This window comes from Pygoscelis adeliae, unplaced genomic scaffold (assembly GCF_000699105.1).
Source record: "Pygoscelis adeliae isolate BGI_AS28 unplaced genomic scaffold, ASM69910v1 Scaffold186, whole genome shotgun sequence".
In the NCBI taxonomy this organism is placed as follows: Eukaryota; Metazoa; Chordata; class Aves; order Sphenisciformes; family Spheniscidae; genus Pygoscelis; species Pygoscelis adeliae.
The window spans coordinates 66251-81451 of NW_008825071.1; the positions used below are offsets into that span (position 1 = coordinate 66251).

The 15201-nt window shown below is 40.8% G+C and overlaps 1 protein-coding gene across 1 annotated transcript in view; it reads left to right on the forward strand.

Annotated features, from left to right (window-relative positions):
• The window catches only part of SERPINB1 (serpin peptidase inhibitor, clade B (ovalbumin), member 1), a 7571-nt gene extending 1985 nt beyond the window's left edge, over positions 1–5586 (forward strand). Inside the window, exons 3-7 of the mRNA XM_009326444.1 lie at positions 513–650; positions 1480–1597; positions 2199–2341; positions 3096–3263; positions 4018–5586. Of these exons, the coding sequence (XP_009324719.1) occupies positions 513–650; positions 1480–1597; positions 2199–2341; positions 3096–3263; positions 4018–4419 (969 nt within the window). The 3' untranslated portion in view covers positions 4420–5586. The remainder of the gene's footprint in view (positions 1–512; positions 651–1479; positions 1598–2198; positions 2342–3095; positions 3264–4017) is intronic.
• Positions 5587–15201: the final 9615 nt, after the last annotated feature.

Below are 15201 nucleotides of genomic sequence, written 5' to 3' on the forward strand. Positions count from 1 at the left end.
ATAAAAGCAGTTATATTTTCATAAAACCATAGAAGACGGTTCTAAGTTTTCTTAAGACCTCACCTGTGCTAGTTTTGATTGTATGTTCTGAAAAGCAGAACCCCAGGTTCCCTTGGGCCAAAGGGGGAAGCAAGAAAGCTGAAGTGTGTCTATGGCATCATAGAGACTCTCTTTTCAATTCCCCACCTGGGAATGAGTCCTCGTGCCCAGCGGTCCACGGAGGGGAGGCATGCAGACATCACCCGGACAGGACTCGGGGTTATGGTTAACAGCTTCAGCTGTGACTATGTATAAACCAGGAGCTTAACACAAGTGGCTGACACAGGTAGCGTAGCACCAAGGAACAGTTTCATTCATTCTTTGAGGTTTACAGAAGTCTCTAAGCATCTTCCAGCCTCTTCTTTTCTCTTTCCTCAACCTACTTACCTGCTGGATCAGACCCACCCTATAGATATACTGTATGTTCTTTTAAGACAGTATTAGCAGCAGCTAGTTCTCTTCCATTATTTCAGACGCTTCATTTTGACAAAGTTGAAGATATTCATTCAAGATTTCAGACTCTGACTACGGATATAAACAGAAGCAATGCTCCCTATCTCTTACGGCTCGCCAGTCGGCTTTTTGGAGAGAAGTCCTACAGCTTTTTGCCGGTACGCTGGTGCAGATCGTGATGGTGTGGTGGAACCTGGTGGGAAAATGCAGCTGTTTGAGTATTTATGAAGTAGAAATAGGCATGTTTCTAAATGTTTCTAGGCATGTTTCTAAATGTTACCGGGCAGTCAACAAAAGTGTTGCATACATGCATATGCATTTCCATATCTGTAGGCATCTGTGCATCTCACCTAAAGGATGTTGCACAGCAAATCCTTTTCATTGCTTGTTCGGTTCTGCTGCTCTTGGGCTCAAGAGAAAAATCACTTGTCTAGGTTCGTAGTTTACAGTAACTATCATAACATCCCACTCTGTTGCAACCAGCTTTTTAGGATGCAACCAGCTCTGTGTCTGTTGCAATCAGCTTTTGAGGATTTTCATTGGTCTAGTACCACATTACTTAAATATTTTTGAAAACACTGTATCTATTTGGGAGGGGATGCCCAACATGTCTAAACAACATGCCTCTTCACCAGTGAGTTATGCCTTTGTGTGTACCTAGGTTGCTATTTTTATCCCTCTTCAGCTCTTTTGGAGAGTTTTGTTTTATCCTAGCTGTGCTTGAGCCTGTTTCAGGAGAATGACAGGTAAATATTGCAACACCTGCAGTAAGCATCCCATCAGCTGTATACATGGCAGATGTACTATGAGGCTTACGCTGATAGGGAAAAAAGAACAGCCCAACCCCAGAACCCCCCCAGGCAGTGCACTGTTAGAGCCCCACCTCAGAGGCGGTGATAATGTTTGATATGCACCTTATCTACATCATAAAGAGATGTTTCCTTATCTGCGTGCAATGAAAGCTATTGTTATCGTTCCAAAATCTAGGATTTCCTGACTAACACTCAGAAATTATATGGAGCTGATTTGGCTACAGTTGATTTTCTTCAGGCTTGTGATGAAGCCAGGAAAGAAATTAACCAGTGGGTAGAGGAGAAAACTGAAGGTAAACGACTTTGGTTAATGAGGTAACTGGTAGTGTTTCATACTTTGGGAGCAGGAATAAGCTTTATTTTCTGCCACCTTTAGAACAGTTTAATTTTGCCCTGGGATATTCACTCGATGTGTTGACAGAACCAGAAAATACCTAAGCAAGACATTTAAACAGTTCCATAAGTCCTGAGACTTTTCCATTTTTTGTGTTCAGGCCGATGAGCGCAGGAGAGATGCCTAAACATAGATTTACGCTCCTGAGTTGGACAATTTGTTTTAGACAGTCCCGGTCCATATTGTGTATATATTTCTAAATCCAGTAATCCAAAATGTGGGTGTTTTCTAGTTCTTGTATGATGAGTCACACATAACAGTTTAAGCTAAAAATACCACATTTTCATCAAATTACTGTATATCAAAAGTTATAGTAGTGTGTACTATTAAAAAGTATGGTGAAGTAAAGAGACAGGTACTGAAACACACTTTATTACAGGAATGGACTAGAGTTTTATATTTGTAGTATTTCTACGGTATCAGTTTCTTCATGTACGTTTTATATGCCATCAACTTATTACAAGATTTTGTTGTGACTTTTTTTTCTGCCCCCTCTGAAGGTAAAATCCCTAATCTGCTGTCTGAAGGCTCAGTTGATAGCATGACCAGGCTCGTACTGGTGAACGCTATTTATTTCAAAGGGAGCTGGGCAGAGAAATTTAAAGAAGCCGACACCACTGGTGTGCCATTTCGGTTAAATAAGGTAATACAGAGACATCTTGGTAGTATATATCTAACAAAAAGGTCAAATAATATAGGTGCTAAAGCAAAGCTTTTCTGACAGATAAAATAATTAAAAAATATAAATAGAAAGTCTTGCATGAATGTTTTCAGTTCACCCAAAGGGGGTTTTATCGATTTTAGTATTTTTCTGTATTGAGCAAGCTATTTGTTCTCTCACTTACTGGAATAGTATCAGAGACAATTCTCACATATAGATTAGGACCCTGCCTGTGCCTAGCAGGGTTTCTGTCCGCTAGCAGTTTCACCTGCTATGAACTGTGCCTGTTTGTGATGCTAGGTAAATGGTATTAAAATGATTGCACGTTTTAGTTAAGCCCATTTTCCTCTTCTATATTCTGCTTATGTTAACAGCTTTACAAGATACTGTATACAGTCATCTGCTTTATGCTGAACAGAGTTGATCTTTGTTGACTTTTAACGTCATTTTGGGGGCTAGAACAATGTAAACGTACAGCAACTTGAAGAAATTGTTTCAGTTTCTGTGAGGACTGTACTATAGAGGCCAAAGGAGAACCAAATATAGTACAAACTCACGTCTTCAGAAGAAACTGTTATTAAACAGTCAGGAGTCTGACGAAGGCAATTTTATAATCACCTGATATAATGGAGGAAGAGTTTTTGCAAGAATGCAATTTTTAACTTACTTGTTTCCTATCAGTTCTTTAAATTAGTATTTTCTTAACTGTTACTTTTGGTACCTCTTATCCATCCAGAATGAAAGAAAGACAGTGAAAATGATGTATCAGAAAAACAAATTTCGTTTTGGGTATATCCCTGAAGTGAAGGTCCGTGTTTTAGAGCTGCCTTACGATGGAAGAGAACTTAGTATGGTCATCCTGTTACCTGATGACATTGAAGATGACTCCACTGGACTGCAGAAGGTGACCCATCTGAGCTAATGCAGTTATTTAATGAATAAGTTCAGCCATTCAAAATTAAAGCCTTAACGAGCCCATGTTCTCAGAGCCCCATATCTATCAAGCATATTTTTAGACAGTGCTCTACTAGCACTGCAATAAAGAATACGTGCATGTGCTGCATCAGGAAAAGAAGTTGTGTTCTGGTTTTGTAGCTTGTGTTCATGTGTCCTTTGGCTCGCTGAACTGAACCATGAGGGAGACTGCGAAAACAAAGTTAACTATACAAATTAACTTGCCTTGGTGATTTTTTTTTTTTTTTTTAATGACAGAACTTTTCTTTCATTACCTTTGAAAGCCTTTATTTTTCTTAGCCTAGTGAGACTGTTTTCCATTAAATGACCAGGAATACATCAGCTTCTTTGAGCTCTCTGATGATTGTTTTTGTTACTTGTTTCTAATTATGTAATTCCATTTAGTTAGATTAAACAGAAAGAATGACTGGGTTTAGTTGCCATCAGTGCATGTTTTTCCCTTCTGTACACTGCAGCAAGGAGCAGATGTCTGCATTACTCTGTAAAGTAAAAACTGCACTGACTCTACTTAATTTTAATAGCATTTGTTTGATCTATATGGAGCTATCGAAGATATGGGCATGGTCATTTTTGTATGGTTGCTTTACAGTTGTATATTGCTCTATAAAGCCTTGTAAACGTTACTGAAAATGAAATATTTCTACACTGGTGATGTGTAATGATCTCTGTCTTTTTAATTCTAGCTGGAAGAGCAGCTTACCTTAGAGAAGCTGAAGGAATGGACGTGTCCAGAGCATCTATATTCCACTGACGTTCATGTGCGTTTGCCAAAGTTTAAGCTAGAAGAAAGCTATGACCTTAAATCAGATTTAGCCGCTATGGGCTTGTTGGATGTATTTGACAGTGGCAAGGCTGACTTGTCGGGAATGTCAGGGGCACGTGACCTCTTTCTCTCTAAAATTGTCCACAAGGCTTTTGTAGAAGTGAACGAGGAAGGCACGGAAGCTGCAGCTGCCACTGCTGGCATTGCTATGCTCTGTATGGTTATGGAAGAGGATTTCAATGCTGACCATCCTTTCCTTTTCTTTATTCGCCACAACCCGACACAAAGCATACTTTTCTTTGGCAGATACGCTTCTCCATAAAAGAGAACTTAGCATTTGCAGACCAGTTCTTGCTGTAGTCAATGAAAGCTTTGCTCCCGAATGAGTTGGATTTTGATGTAGAAATTAATGCTCCTGTCTTGAGTTCCTAGTAACTTTGAGATTCTGCCTTTCCCATTAAAACAATCCCAGAGAAACCGAGAAGTAATTTCTTTTTCTTTCTTAAGATTGGCATCATCTTTAATAACTAGGAAAATCTTAACTGTAGGCGGAAGAAATCTTTTGAAATTGGACTAGAAATAGAAATACTCTTGGAGGAAACTTGGGTCTTCTAAAGCATAGGATTACCCTGTACGCATCCTTGTGTTGGGTTTCTCTGTGTTGACAGCCCCCTGTTGTGATAACTTATAATAATCCAGTCATTCCTTATGCATGTATACCAGGATGTTCCTGCAAAGCTATTCCTCCCCTAAAGTCTTGCTTTTCAAAGATACCTTAATAAAATACTTCTAGGCACCAAAAGGCATGGTCCTGAACAGCTGAGTTTACTCAGTTCTGTTGTAAAATAGAAGGTCAGATAACATTTGTTTAGAGACATCTATTAATAGAGAAAGGATTAAGCTATTTAAACAAAAGTAACCCCTTCCAGTCATTAGCCAGAAAACTTGCAATACGGCTTTTGGCTGAGAAGAAATGAGTAACAACTTCAGGTGACATGTTTAAAGAGGATTTTTAAAATGTATAGTCTGGTGCCATTTTAGTTATTGAAAATGCGTCAGGGCTTAGAGGTTTTAGGTGCTTGAAGCTAATGGGTGCCTTTCTGCAAGTTCACAAGCTTTCAATAAGCCATTCGATTCTGGCCAGGACCTACGTGATCCTCAAAAAATACTTCAGCTTCTCGGAGGATGACTGTGTATAATCTGCAGTAAATATCTGATGTGTCTCTTTATGTACAAGGATTCAGCTTTTACTGAGCTGAATTCCACTATCTCTTCATACACAAGCCTTTTGTACTGTACAACAGCCTTATGCCTGGGAGCCACTGTAATTACATACTCTTAGTGTTCTGTGTTTATTTCTGGAGGTTATTTGCTTGTATCACGTATATCTTGGGTACTGTAACATTTACCTGTACAACCTCAGTTCTAAGTGGGGCACAATAATTTCTGTAATTGCAAACTGTATATTAATTTTGTCTTTAAGTAACAAATAAAAGTATTTTTCTTAAACTTGTGTTCAAAATGGAAATTTCTGTACACAAGTTAGTATTTCAGAGTACAAAAATAACTGTCTACCTGAAAGGTAGCTCCAAAGAAAAGCACTGGTGCAGCAGGTGTGACTAGCTGTATGAAGTCCTTGTCCTGTTCAGAGTAGGTGAAAATACTGAAAAACAAATCACTCAGTAGAAGAGATGATTGCGTGAACCATCAGCTTCCCCTGTAAGTGTAATGACCCCGGCTGCAAGCACCTGCAGGGAAGGAGGAGAGAGGAACGGTTTGTATGAAATGACACAAGCCTTGGTCTGCACATTAGTAAACATGTTTCCATGTGTTAGCAACACCTCGGTTGCAAAGGCTCTGTTGTAAAGGAGAGCCTGTATTGCAGAGCACAGATGTGAACGTAACCCTTTCTATGCTGAATGCTTTGAAAAACCAATGCTTTGCAAATCAGTGAGAAAAACACTAGCACAAAACCCATGTAAAAATTTGGACTGGTTTGACGTTGCATTAGTTCTGAGTTTCTGGGCCTGTGTCTTCAGCCTTTTAGCAAATAAAGCTGCTGCTGCCATAGTCAAAACCCATCTAAGGCTCAGAAACTCCTTTGTAATTACATCCTTATCTTCGTATGCTTAAACTCAGTCAAAGTATGCAAGATATATGAGGTCTGAAGGCTTTTAGGGCTGTGATTACCAGGAGATTGGAAGAAAGATAAAACCTTGCATAATAGTACAAATCAGCATCGCTGTATGAGGAGACTCATGTATTTCTTTATTACTTTGGTCTCAGAAACTGAACTATTGTACTCAGACACACTTGGTTTTCTACAGACAGGACGCACAAAATAAAACCTCAGCAGTAAGAATCTGGGTAAAGTCAGGATTATTTGCTTCACATTCAACCGTTTCAAAAAAACAGCAAACCTACTGGCAAATATCCCCCTCCCACAATTCATGTCCCACAATAAGACCATGGTGGGTGTTTTTCCTTAATACTTTTTGTCTGTCCTCCTATCAGAAGTGACTGACGAGGGCTGACTCCAACAGGGAAGAGTGGAATGCTGATTATATTGAAATTTCTAAAAAATAAAATGCTGCTTCAACTAGCTCACGTGAAGGACCTTATTTTTACAACTACTGAATGAACACAGGTCTCTCTGCATTCAAAGCTTGCTAATTTTTCAGTGTGAGATGCTTTAACTGAAGACCAAGGAAGAAACTGTAATGACTTAATGATACAACATATAAGATGAGAGAATGTCACATCAGAAGTCTCAATACAAAACCAGGAGCCTAGCCTTAGTCTTAGCTAAGTAGCAGTCATAAAACCATACACACAATATACAAAAAATACTTTCCAGATATAAAATCTTTTGTTTATATCAGTCTAGGAGGCTGCAAGACTAAAAAGTCAGACTGACTGCTGTTAAATTTCCTAGGAGGGAACCGATAAGTACTTGAGCATGAACTTCCCTGTTCAAAACCAATTTGCAACAGGCTGCTGGTTTAAGACAACACGTGAGTTTCTTCCAGCGGAAGAGAGGATTACAGCAGATGGAGTTCGCTCGCCATTTCGGCCGCTCCTAAGCAGACCAGGCTTTATAACAATCCACAACTCAGAGCAGTGTTTGCTCACTGTGATGCGATGAGTAAGCCAGACTTTGTACTACTGCTTACATAGACTCTTTACGATAGCCCTCTGATTTCAGTAAGTTAAAAAGAAAAAACACCACCCACCACCACCATTTGGCTGCTTTCTATCTGATTGATGCAGCTTAAGTTGCTCTTCCTAGTAAGCAAATAGCACAGTGTGGATAAGGAGGACGGTTATCTCTGGGTTTTAAGTCACCTTATCCTAGATAGATGAGTTAACTCAGAGCATGTTTACTAATACTTTCACTGTTAAATGTTTTTAGGTATGTATATATGACCAAAACCCTGGTAAAGTAGATAAACCTGATCAAGCCCCCAGACGTCTTGGAGACAGATATTTGTCTTGATCTTTTAATATGGCTTTATTAGACAGGAATAAGACCAGTGCAATTCACTTGAACCTATTGAGATAAAAAGGTGCAACTGAAATCTGAAACTGGCTTTTGGGTTGGTTTTTTTTGACTGTGACAAACCTGTCTAGCTCTGTCATGTCATCTTATGGTACCAACTAAATACGTATTCTTATCCATATTCATTAAGGGGCAATCCCTATGCAATCTGTGACTACTGAGTAACAGTAAAAGAGAAAAACCACAGCCAAAATCCTGGAGAGCACAGCCTGTCTGCAAACATGCTGAACATGCGCAGTAGCTGCCGGCAATTCAGATGACGAATTCATCACGTCAGCCAGAAAATGCTGTATCTTCAGGTTAAATAGAACTTCAAACAAACAGCTTGTATAATCACTTTTATTTTTAAGTCATATCATGGAAAATGATAGCCTTTTTGGCCAAGAACTTTTCTCTCAACATGAGAGAAAACACTCACGGAAAAGGGAAAAAAATGCAGCCCAGAGGTTAACTGAGGATTTAAAATCTTTGTGCGTGGAAAACAGTACAAGAAAACTAAAATAGAAGTCATGCTTTCACATAAATATTTAGTATAAAAGCCTGGACAACTCCTTACCAGCTTTATCATCCAGTTTTTTATCTGCAAGAATGAAACTAGCTAAATAACGGCAATGATATTCATTAGATAATTTTCTAAAAAACTGCAACAGAATTCATTGGGGGCATTGTTTAATTGATGTTTCTGGTCTTGCTATCCATATCTTTGACATTGGTACGTCACTATTGGGAGAAACAACTTATATCAGTACAAGTTGTTTCTCACGTGTATTGAATTCCCCAACATGGGCTATGGCGTGGCCTTTCTCATGGTCTGCGTTACTTCTTGGTGGAACAACTTACATAAGAGAAAAAGAGATCGTGGTATGGCGGATTTTGATGGTGCTCCTTTCAGCGGAAGCAACTGTCACCTGATGGGATCCAAATCTCATCCCCAATTTTTTGGTGACACTGCAGCGTTTAGTATGTCCTTAAAGCTCTACACTCTGAAGATAGATAAATAAATACACCAGTATATCAGCAGGCGATTCTTACGAAGAGACCACCATTCTTGCCCTTAAGCGAGCTTCAAAAGGTAGGCCCCAGGGACTCAAAAGCCAGAAAACAAAGAAATATACTTCGCTAATTTTTAACTTCGTTCTTTCATCTTGTGCTTTTGAAGCAATTTCACTAGGAGATTGGCTTCTGCTTGTTGAAAGCAGCATTGCCAATCCTACAGGGAGACTTTACACATCATCCTGAGAGGAAATGGACATTTTTGCCTCGGGTCTGTTCCAGAGGGACAGGAAATGGTGCGGGGTGAAATGTCCATTTGTGAGTGCATCTGGTCGTGAGGGACTTTTTAATGGAGCATGGAGTTCTTCAAACAGTGGAGATGACGCTTTTTAGAGGGAATATAAGAGAGATGCACATCAGCGGGAGGGAGAGAGCAGGGAGCAGCCACTCCGTTTCCAGTGTAGCATCTTGCTAATTGCCATAGGGAGGAAGGGAAAAGATAAATAATACTTCGCTTGGAAAAAGGCCACGAGGCACAACGGCTTTGAAACTTTAACTTGTTATTGCCAACATTTCAGTAGCCCGTTAGGCTGCACTGTCTGACGGTGCTGTCCTGAGGGGCACAATCTCTTTACACGCAGGAGTGACAGAAAAACCAACCGGGGGCTGAGGAATGAAAAAGCACCTCTGAACATTTTGCCAAGCTGTGCTGCCCTCTGAAGGCGAGCACGTGCTGCTTAGATTTACTCCAGCACTGGAAAGGATACCCCGATTAGCGCTGCTCTGAAACTGGGGCATGGGAGGAGACAACAGATAGTTTCCAAGGAAAGGGAGGAGTAGGGGAAGGAGACGAGTACAAGGCATCCTACCCAGCGTACGCAGTGAACTCCGTCACAAGGAAAAATATTAGTGTGCATCCACCTCATGTAACAGGTGAGCTATTGGCTTAACTGTTGGCAATATCCCCTGGCCTAGGACACTTGCAAGCTTGTTTTTTGTCCTGTGTATTAGCCACCCCACGAACACTTAGTGAAATCCCTTTAGCACTTTGGCTCTCGTCCTGTAACGTGGCAGAAAACCTGCAGAGCCCTGGCCATCCTCTGTGACCTTCCGGTGATGGGAGAGACCAGGGACTGGGGTCCACTGGGGACCTCATCTGCACAACGAATAAAACTGACCTAGGTTCCTAGTCAGACAGTTTTTGCCACTGGGAAATTATTAATGAAGTCTCCATAGTAAGGTCAGCAGGTTCTACTTCTTATTTTTTTATTTTCTTTTGGTGGGGAAAAATGGGAAACAGTACAAAGAACCATAAGAAACACCATATACATGGAAAAAGCAATTGTGACCAATGCAAGAGCAGCTTGATCAAACCTCCTTTCCTTCTTCCACATCAAATACACAACATAGAGTTTATGGAAACCCAGGACTCTGTCTCACCCCATGCTACACCTACTCAGCTCCCTTCTTGCAGGCTGAGCTCGTCTCAGCGGTAGGCATGGGGATCAGGGAGGGAGGACTCACCACTGCTGCTCTGCTCCAGTCCTGAAAGAGCTGCTTTGCGGGGACCTGTCCCAAAGCTCCCATCCCAATTCTGTGATTTCAGCTCATGGCCGGTGGTGATCACAGCAGTCCTGGCTGCTTGGATTATTCTGAACCAGTGTTTCAGGGGTGCCTCCTGTCCTGGTTTTGGTACTCCAGTACTCCTCCGTGTAGATTCAGCTACGTTTGTGCAATCAGGAGTCCTCTACCCCTACTACTTCCACCTCAACCCACATGTTCCTCCACACAGCACTCAAAAACTCCCAAGTGAGCACCAGACAAGATCCCTGGCTCAGATCTACAGGTTATGAAGACTTTTGCTAACTTGGACTTGTATAGAATCAAAGCCCATTAATTTTTCAGGGTGACCCTATCATGACCACATCTTGCCTTATTTCTCCATATGCCTTTAAGAGGACTAGCAGGACAAAAATACTCATCTAATTAATTACTGCATTAATTCAAGCAACAAGAAAGTTCCAACCAAACAACAAAAACAAGTGAATTATGGGTTAAAAAGAAAAACATGCAAATTTACATAAATGAAGCTTGCCAAAAGACTTGCTCGTCTTTAGAAAGGCACTTTGCTCAAAGCTCTCACAAACAATCAGTATTATCAGCTTCTGGGCCTCATCAGATGCCACGGAGAGATACCAAGCCTACTGCCAGTTTTATAACCCACTGTTCAGACAAGACAGAGGAGCTGTTGACCAAAACCTTTGGTAACGTGTGTCCAACCCCAGACGAGAATAGTTGTGACACATTTTACAGCTGAATTATGTCGGTAGTTTCCATTTCTTGAAATATATAAAAGCTAACTTTACCAAGAATAAGAGTCTGAAATGTCTTGCTAGTAATTCTAAACCTGTCTCCACACTTTGCTGGTATTCTTCATCACTAAATCCCCTGCTTAGCATACTCCATAAGCACGCACCAGGAATGTCCTCTAGTATCTGACCCAAATAGCAACACTTTATGTCCTCCAGATACTAGCCCAGCAAAGCAAAATAAACCCATGTTTTTGTTACTGTTTTCAATGTTTGTTAGTAAGTAAATCTTGAGTTAAACTGGCCTTGAAAAAATAATTATAGTCCACTAATGGGTTATAACTATGCAATACATCCTCTGTTCTAGGCAATGACTTCTCATATGCATGCCACAGAATGTAAATGGTTATATATATATATATATTCCGTAGCCCTCACAGCTACGGAAAGCCTTACTTCTTGCATTAGTACATGTATGACCCTGGTCAGTCATTTTGCATTTAATCTCAGAGCTCGATGAGTAATCATCATCTGGCTATCGTACACTGTATCATGAAAGGTCATGGAAAAATTTTACAAAGTGTGAGAAATTCTTCCCCTTCAAGTACAGTTTTTTGGTGTCATATATTTTATGATTCCAGTATTACCCTGAAGGTCCTCATCTGCTTTTTTTCAAAAGTCAGTTAATCTTTATTATGGGACAGACGCTGTAATTATTAATTTTAAAAAAATTTAGTCATATTATGTTTTCACCCATCTCAGTTGTTTTTTACCGGATAAAACAAAATGCCCCTGCTAGACAGCTGAGAGACTTCACATTTTTTGGTTTACAGTTATGGTATTTTCTCTGTAATATGAGGAATAAGGAATGATCCTTTGTGGGTACTTAATATAACAATCTTCTGCAATTTCTGTTGTTGCATAACTTGTCTGTAAAATTACAGGAAAGACAATGCCTACATCTCCATTCCCACATATCCATTTAAGTCATACCTTATCTATTAGTACAGAATACTTCATTTATTACCTTCATGATATATCTGACCTAAACATTTTCTTTCCTGCAGTTTTTAGAGAATTTGCAATTTGGTCCATGAACAGGCACAGCCTCATCATCAGTAGGGGACTGTGGAGAATAGGTCCCTCATCCTTTTTCCTTAACATCACAACACATCATAAAATAATATTATGCATCATGTCACACGTTGTAGGTGGGGGTGTGAGGCAGTAGACGAGGAAAAGACCCAGGCTCTGCACAGGGCTACGGGTCTTTGTCTCCTTCCAAGTAACAGAAGGAGGACTGCCAAGTCAGAGAAAGCTTGCAGTATAGCACTGTCTGGATAATGCATGAGTGCTTAGAGGCCGATGGCGGGAGACAGGAGCACGGACTAAGTATTTATGAAGGGAGAACCACAGTCTGTTCAGACCAGGGCAGAAAAATCTGTATTTGCTTGAACCACCATTCATATCGACTACTGAGAATGCGTAAGTACCACCCCTAGACCGCCTGCCACTGGAAACCCAAGGTATTTATTTGTTGCACAGACTATACAGCATTGTTGCAGTTTCCTGTCACCTCCAGCTCTTGCTTCTATTGATGCAGAAATTTTTAGGCCACACTTACGGGGACAAACAGCTACAAGTCAATAACTGCTTTTCAACTACTTTCTTACCTGCAGGCTTTCTTAGTGCCTCACTTCCACTCTCTCTACGCAGCAGCATATGTTAATTTTCCTCATTTCAGCCACAAGCTCAGCAATGCCAATTTTCTTCCTCTGCACCTTCCCTGCAGGACAGAGGCAGGACCATCACGGGAGAACACAGGAGAGACTGTCTCTGTTTGCAATTTTGCAGTGGCCTGCAAGCAACTCGGAGGAGATACTGCAGAGAAAATAATAATCTCTGCACAGCTGGACCGGCTGTAGCCGCTACAGCCACAGACTTTTGTGGCTGATAGAGACTCTATCAGCTAAACTCCACCAAGTCTTTGCTGAGCGCAGACCACCACAGAGGATTTTCCACCTTCAATAGGTGGACCACCAAGCTGCTCCAGAACAGGGGGTACTAGAGAGGCATATGGGGCAAAACACACGATTATCGTTCCGCAAAACCTCTGTGCAACTTTTGCTGTAACATCTGGGACACAATTTGTTGTATCAAGGGAAGTTTGATCAAGTCTTACATAACTAAAAGAAGAGCTGTAAATAGAATGTTAAGGCTTTGAGTAAAGATTTCTGTCAATCGCAGGCAAGAAACTACAGTCTGGGGTTTCCCTTGGGTAAAACTTTATAGTGAATTACATTTGAGCATTAGCAGGTACTAGCAAAGTTAAGGAAGTCTGGTGAGGTTATCCCATTTTTTTTTGCTAATAAAAGAAAATAAGAATGGAAAAATACCTCAGATTGCATTAGCCCAACACTTCTAACGGCCGGTTGTGGCAAAGGGAAGCACACCAACCTCTCGTACACCTGTAAGACAAAAAAACATCTTCAAGTTTACCAATCCAAGTTTACCAAGCTGTGGTCAGCTTGCAAATCGTGGGCCATTTAAAGAAATATTTACATCAACTCTCTGTGTCTTAAGAATTAAAATGAACATTGGTTGATAGCACAAGTAATTTTGCCAAGAGCATTTTGGATTAATACAATCCATGTTTTCACCTCTGTTCCCACCTTTCTACGTATCTTGAAAGGGCAGACGCAAACTCAGAGAAGTAGCTCCTGCCCTACTAAACCACCCTGCTGTGAAGAATACAGGGACTTATTTGAGGAAGGAGAACACACAGAAACGTTTAAAGAATCCGACTCAAACCTCCTAGCAGTATGCAGTCATGCAATGTTTAATTTCTGAAACATTTCAGTTACACCACAATCCTTGGCTTAAGGCCTACATTTTTGTCGTGCAGAAGAACTTAATATGAAGACTACCAAGCTGGGAGCCTCACAGCAAAATCAATCTCCAATACAAATACCCTTTGGTCAGGAGAAGACAGTGATCAGAAAGTTTCTTCATGGACTGTTAGCACAAAGTTTTGCAGATTGTATATTGAAAACCTTCGATCAAGGCCGAGGTCCAGCAATCTGTCTTGAAACATAAGGAGTAATCAGCTGAATTTCCTGCAGCAGGAAAGTTAAAGTTGTCTTCCTGACTTGGAACCGCATCCTCAGACCAGGAGGTCAGTGGAAGTTGCTCCGAACGAACTCTGGATACGCAGTTGTGGCATCCCCTCTGATCTAAGCTCCCTACAGTACCAAATACCTCTGCTGTCAAGAAATACCTGCCTGCAATTTGTGTATACTAGGTAGCTGACCGGCAGGTGGCTGGGTTGTATCACACGTACAGCTCGAGAGAGGTGCAAAGAGCTTGGTATGGCTTCAGTGCAAACCAGCTTTCTTCCTTTTCCCAAAACTGAAATATTTATTTACAAATTTAATTAGGTAGCCGAATACAAGTTTTTAAAAACTGTTTAAATGCAATACTGTAAATTTGAAATGAAGCACCAGTCATTGTTTGGCCAACACAACACATCAGAAAAAAAACAATTTATTTGGTATGATTTAAAAAAAAAAAAAAAAAAATCTGTGGCAAGCAGACCTTTTGAAACCCCCCAGGGAAGTCAGCAGAGCCACCTCCTTCTTTTAGCAGGGTCGTAGCATTCTTAGTTCAACAGCAAAAAGATCAGAAGCTCTACATAAAGCAGTAAGTTTTGACCTCATCACATTTCATAAACTAAGCAGGATCAGGACAGGAATCCCTGAAGTCCATCAGGTAACCAGTATAGGCCCGCTAACAAAGGTATATGGGGTATGGAGCAAGCAAATCCCGAGTAGTTACCGAGCAAATCCAGCTGCAACTGTGCTGCACTACCGTGCAGGTGGTAATTTTCAGCCAAGACACACATCCTCATCACTGGTGGCCAGATTACTGCATGGCACTTTGACAAGTGCGGACAGTTGCCCCAGTGGCTCCTCAGCACTTCAGTAATGAAAATCTTCACTAATTATCTGCTGTAATCCTAGCCAAACACGGTCCCTCTTCTGCTACCCAACTGCTAGTTAGCACAGCCATATGCTGTTTTAGCAGTTGCTGGCTTTTCAGCACACTGGACCACTGCACACTTAAGAAGGACTGAGGAGAAGAAAAATAATCAGCACTGAAGTGTAGGAATGTTGTCAACATCAGGGACACTGCCATGACTGTACGTTCCACTTACTGAAATGTTCAGTCAACAGCAATCTTGGAT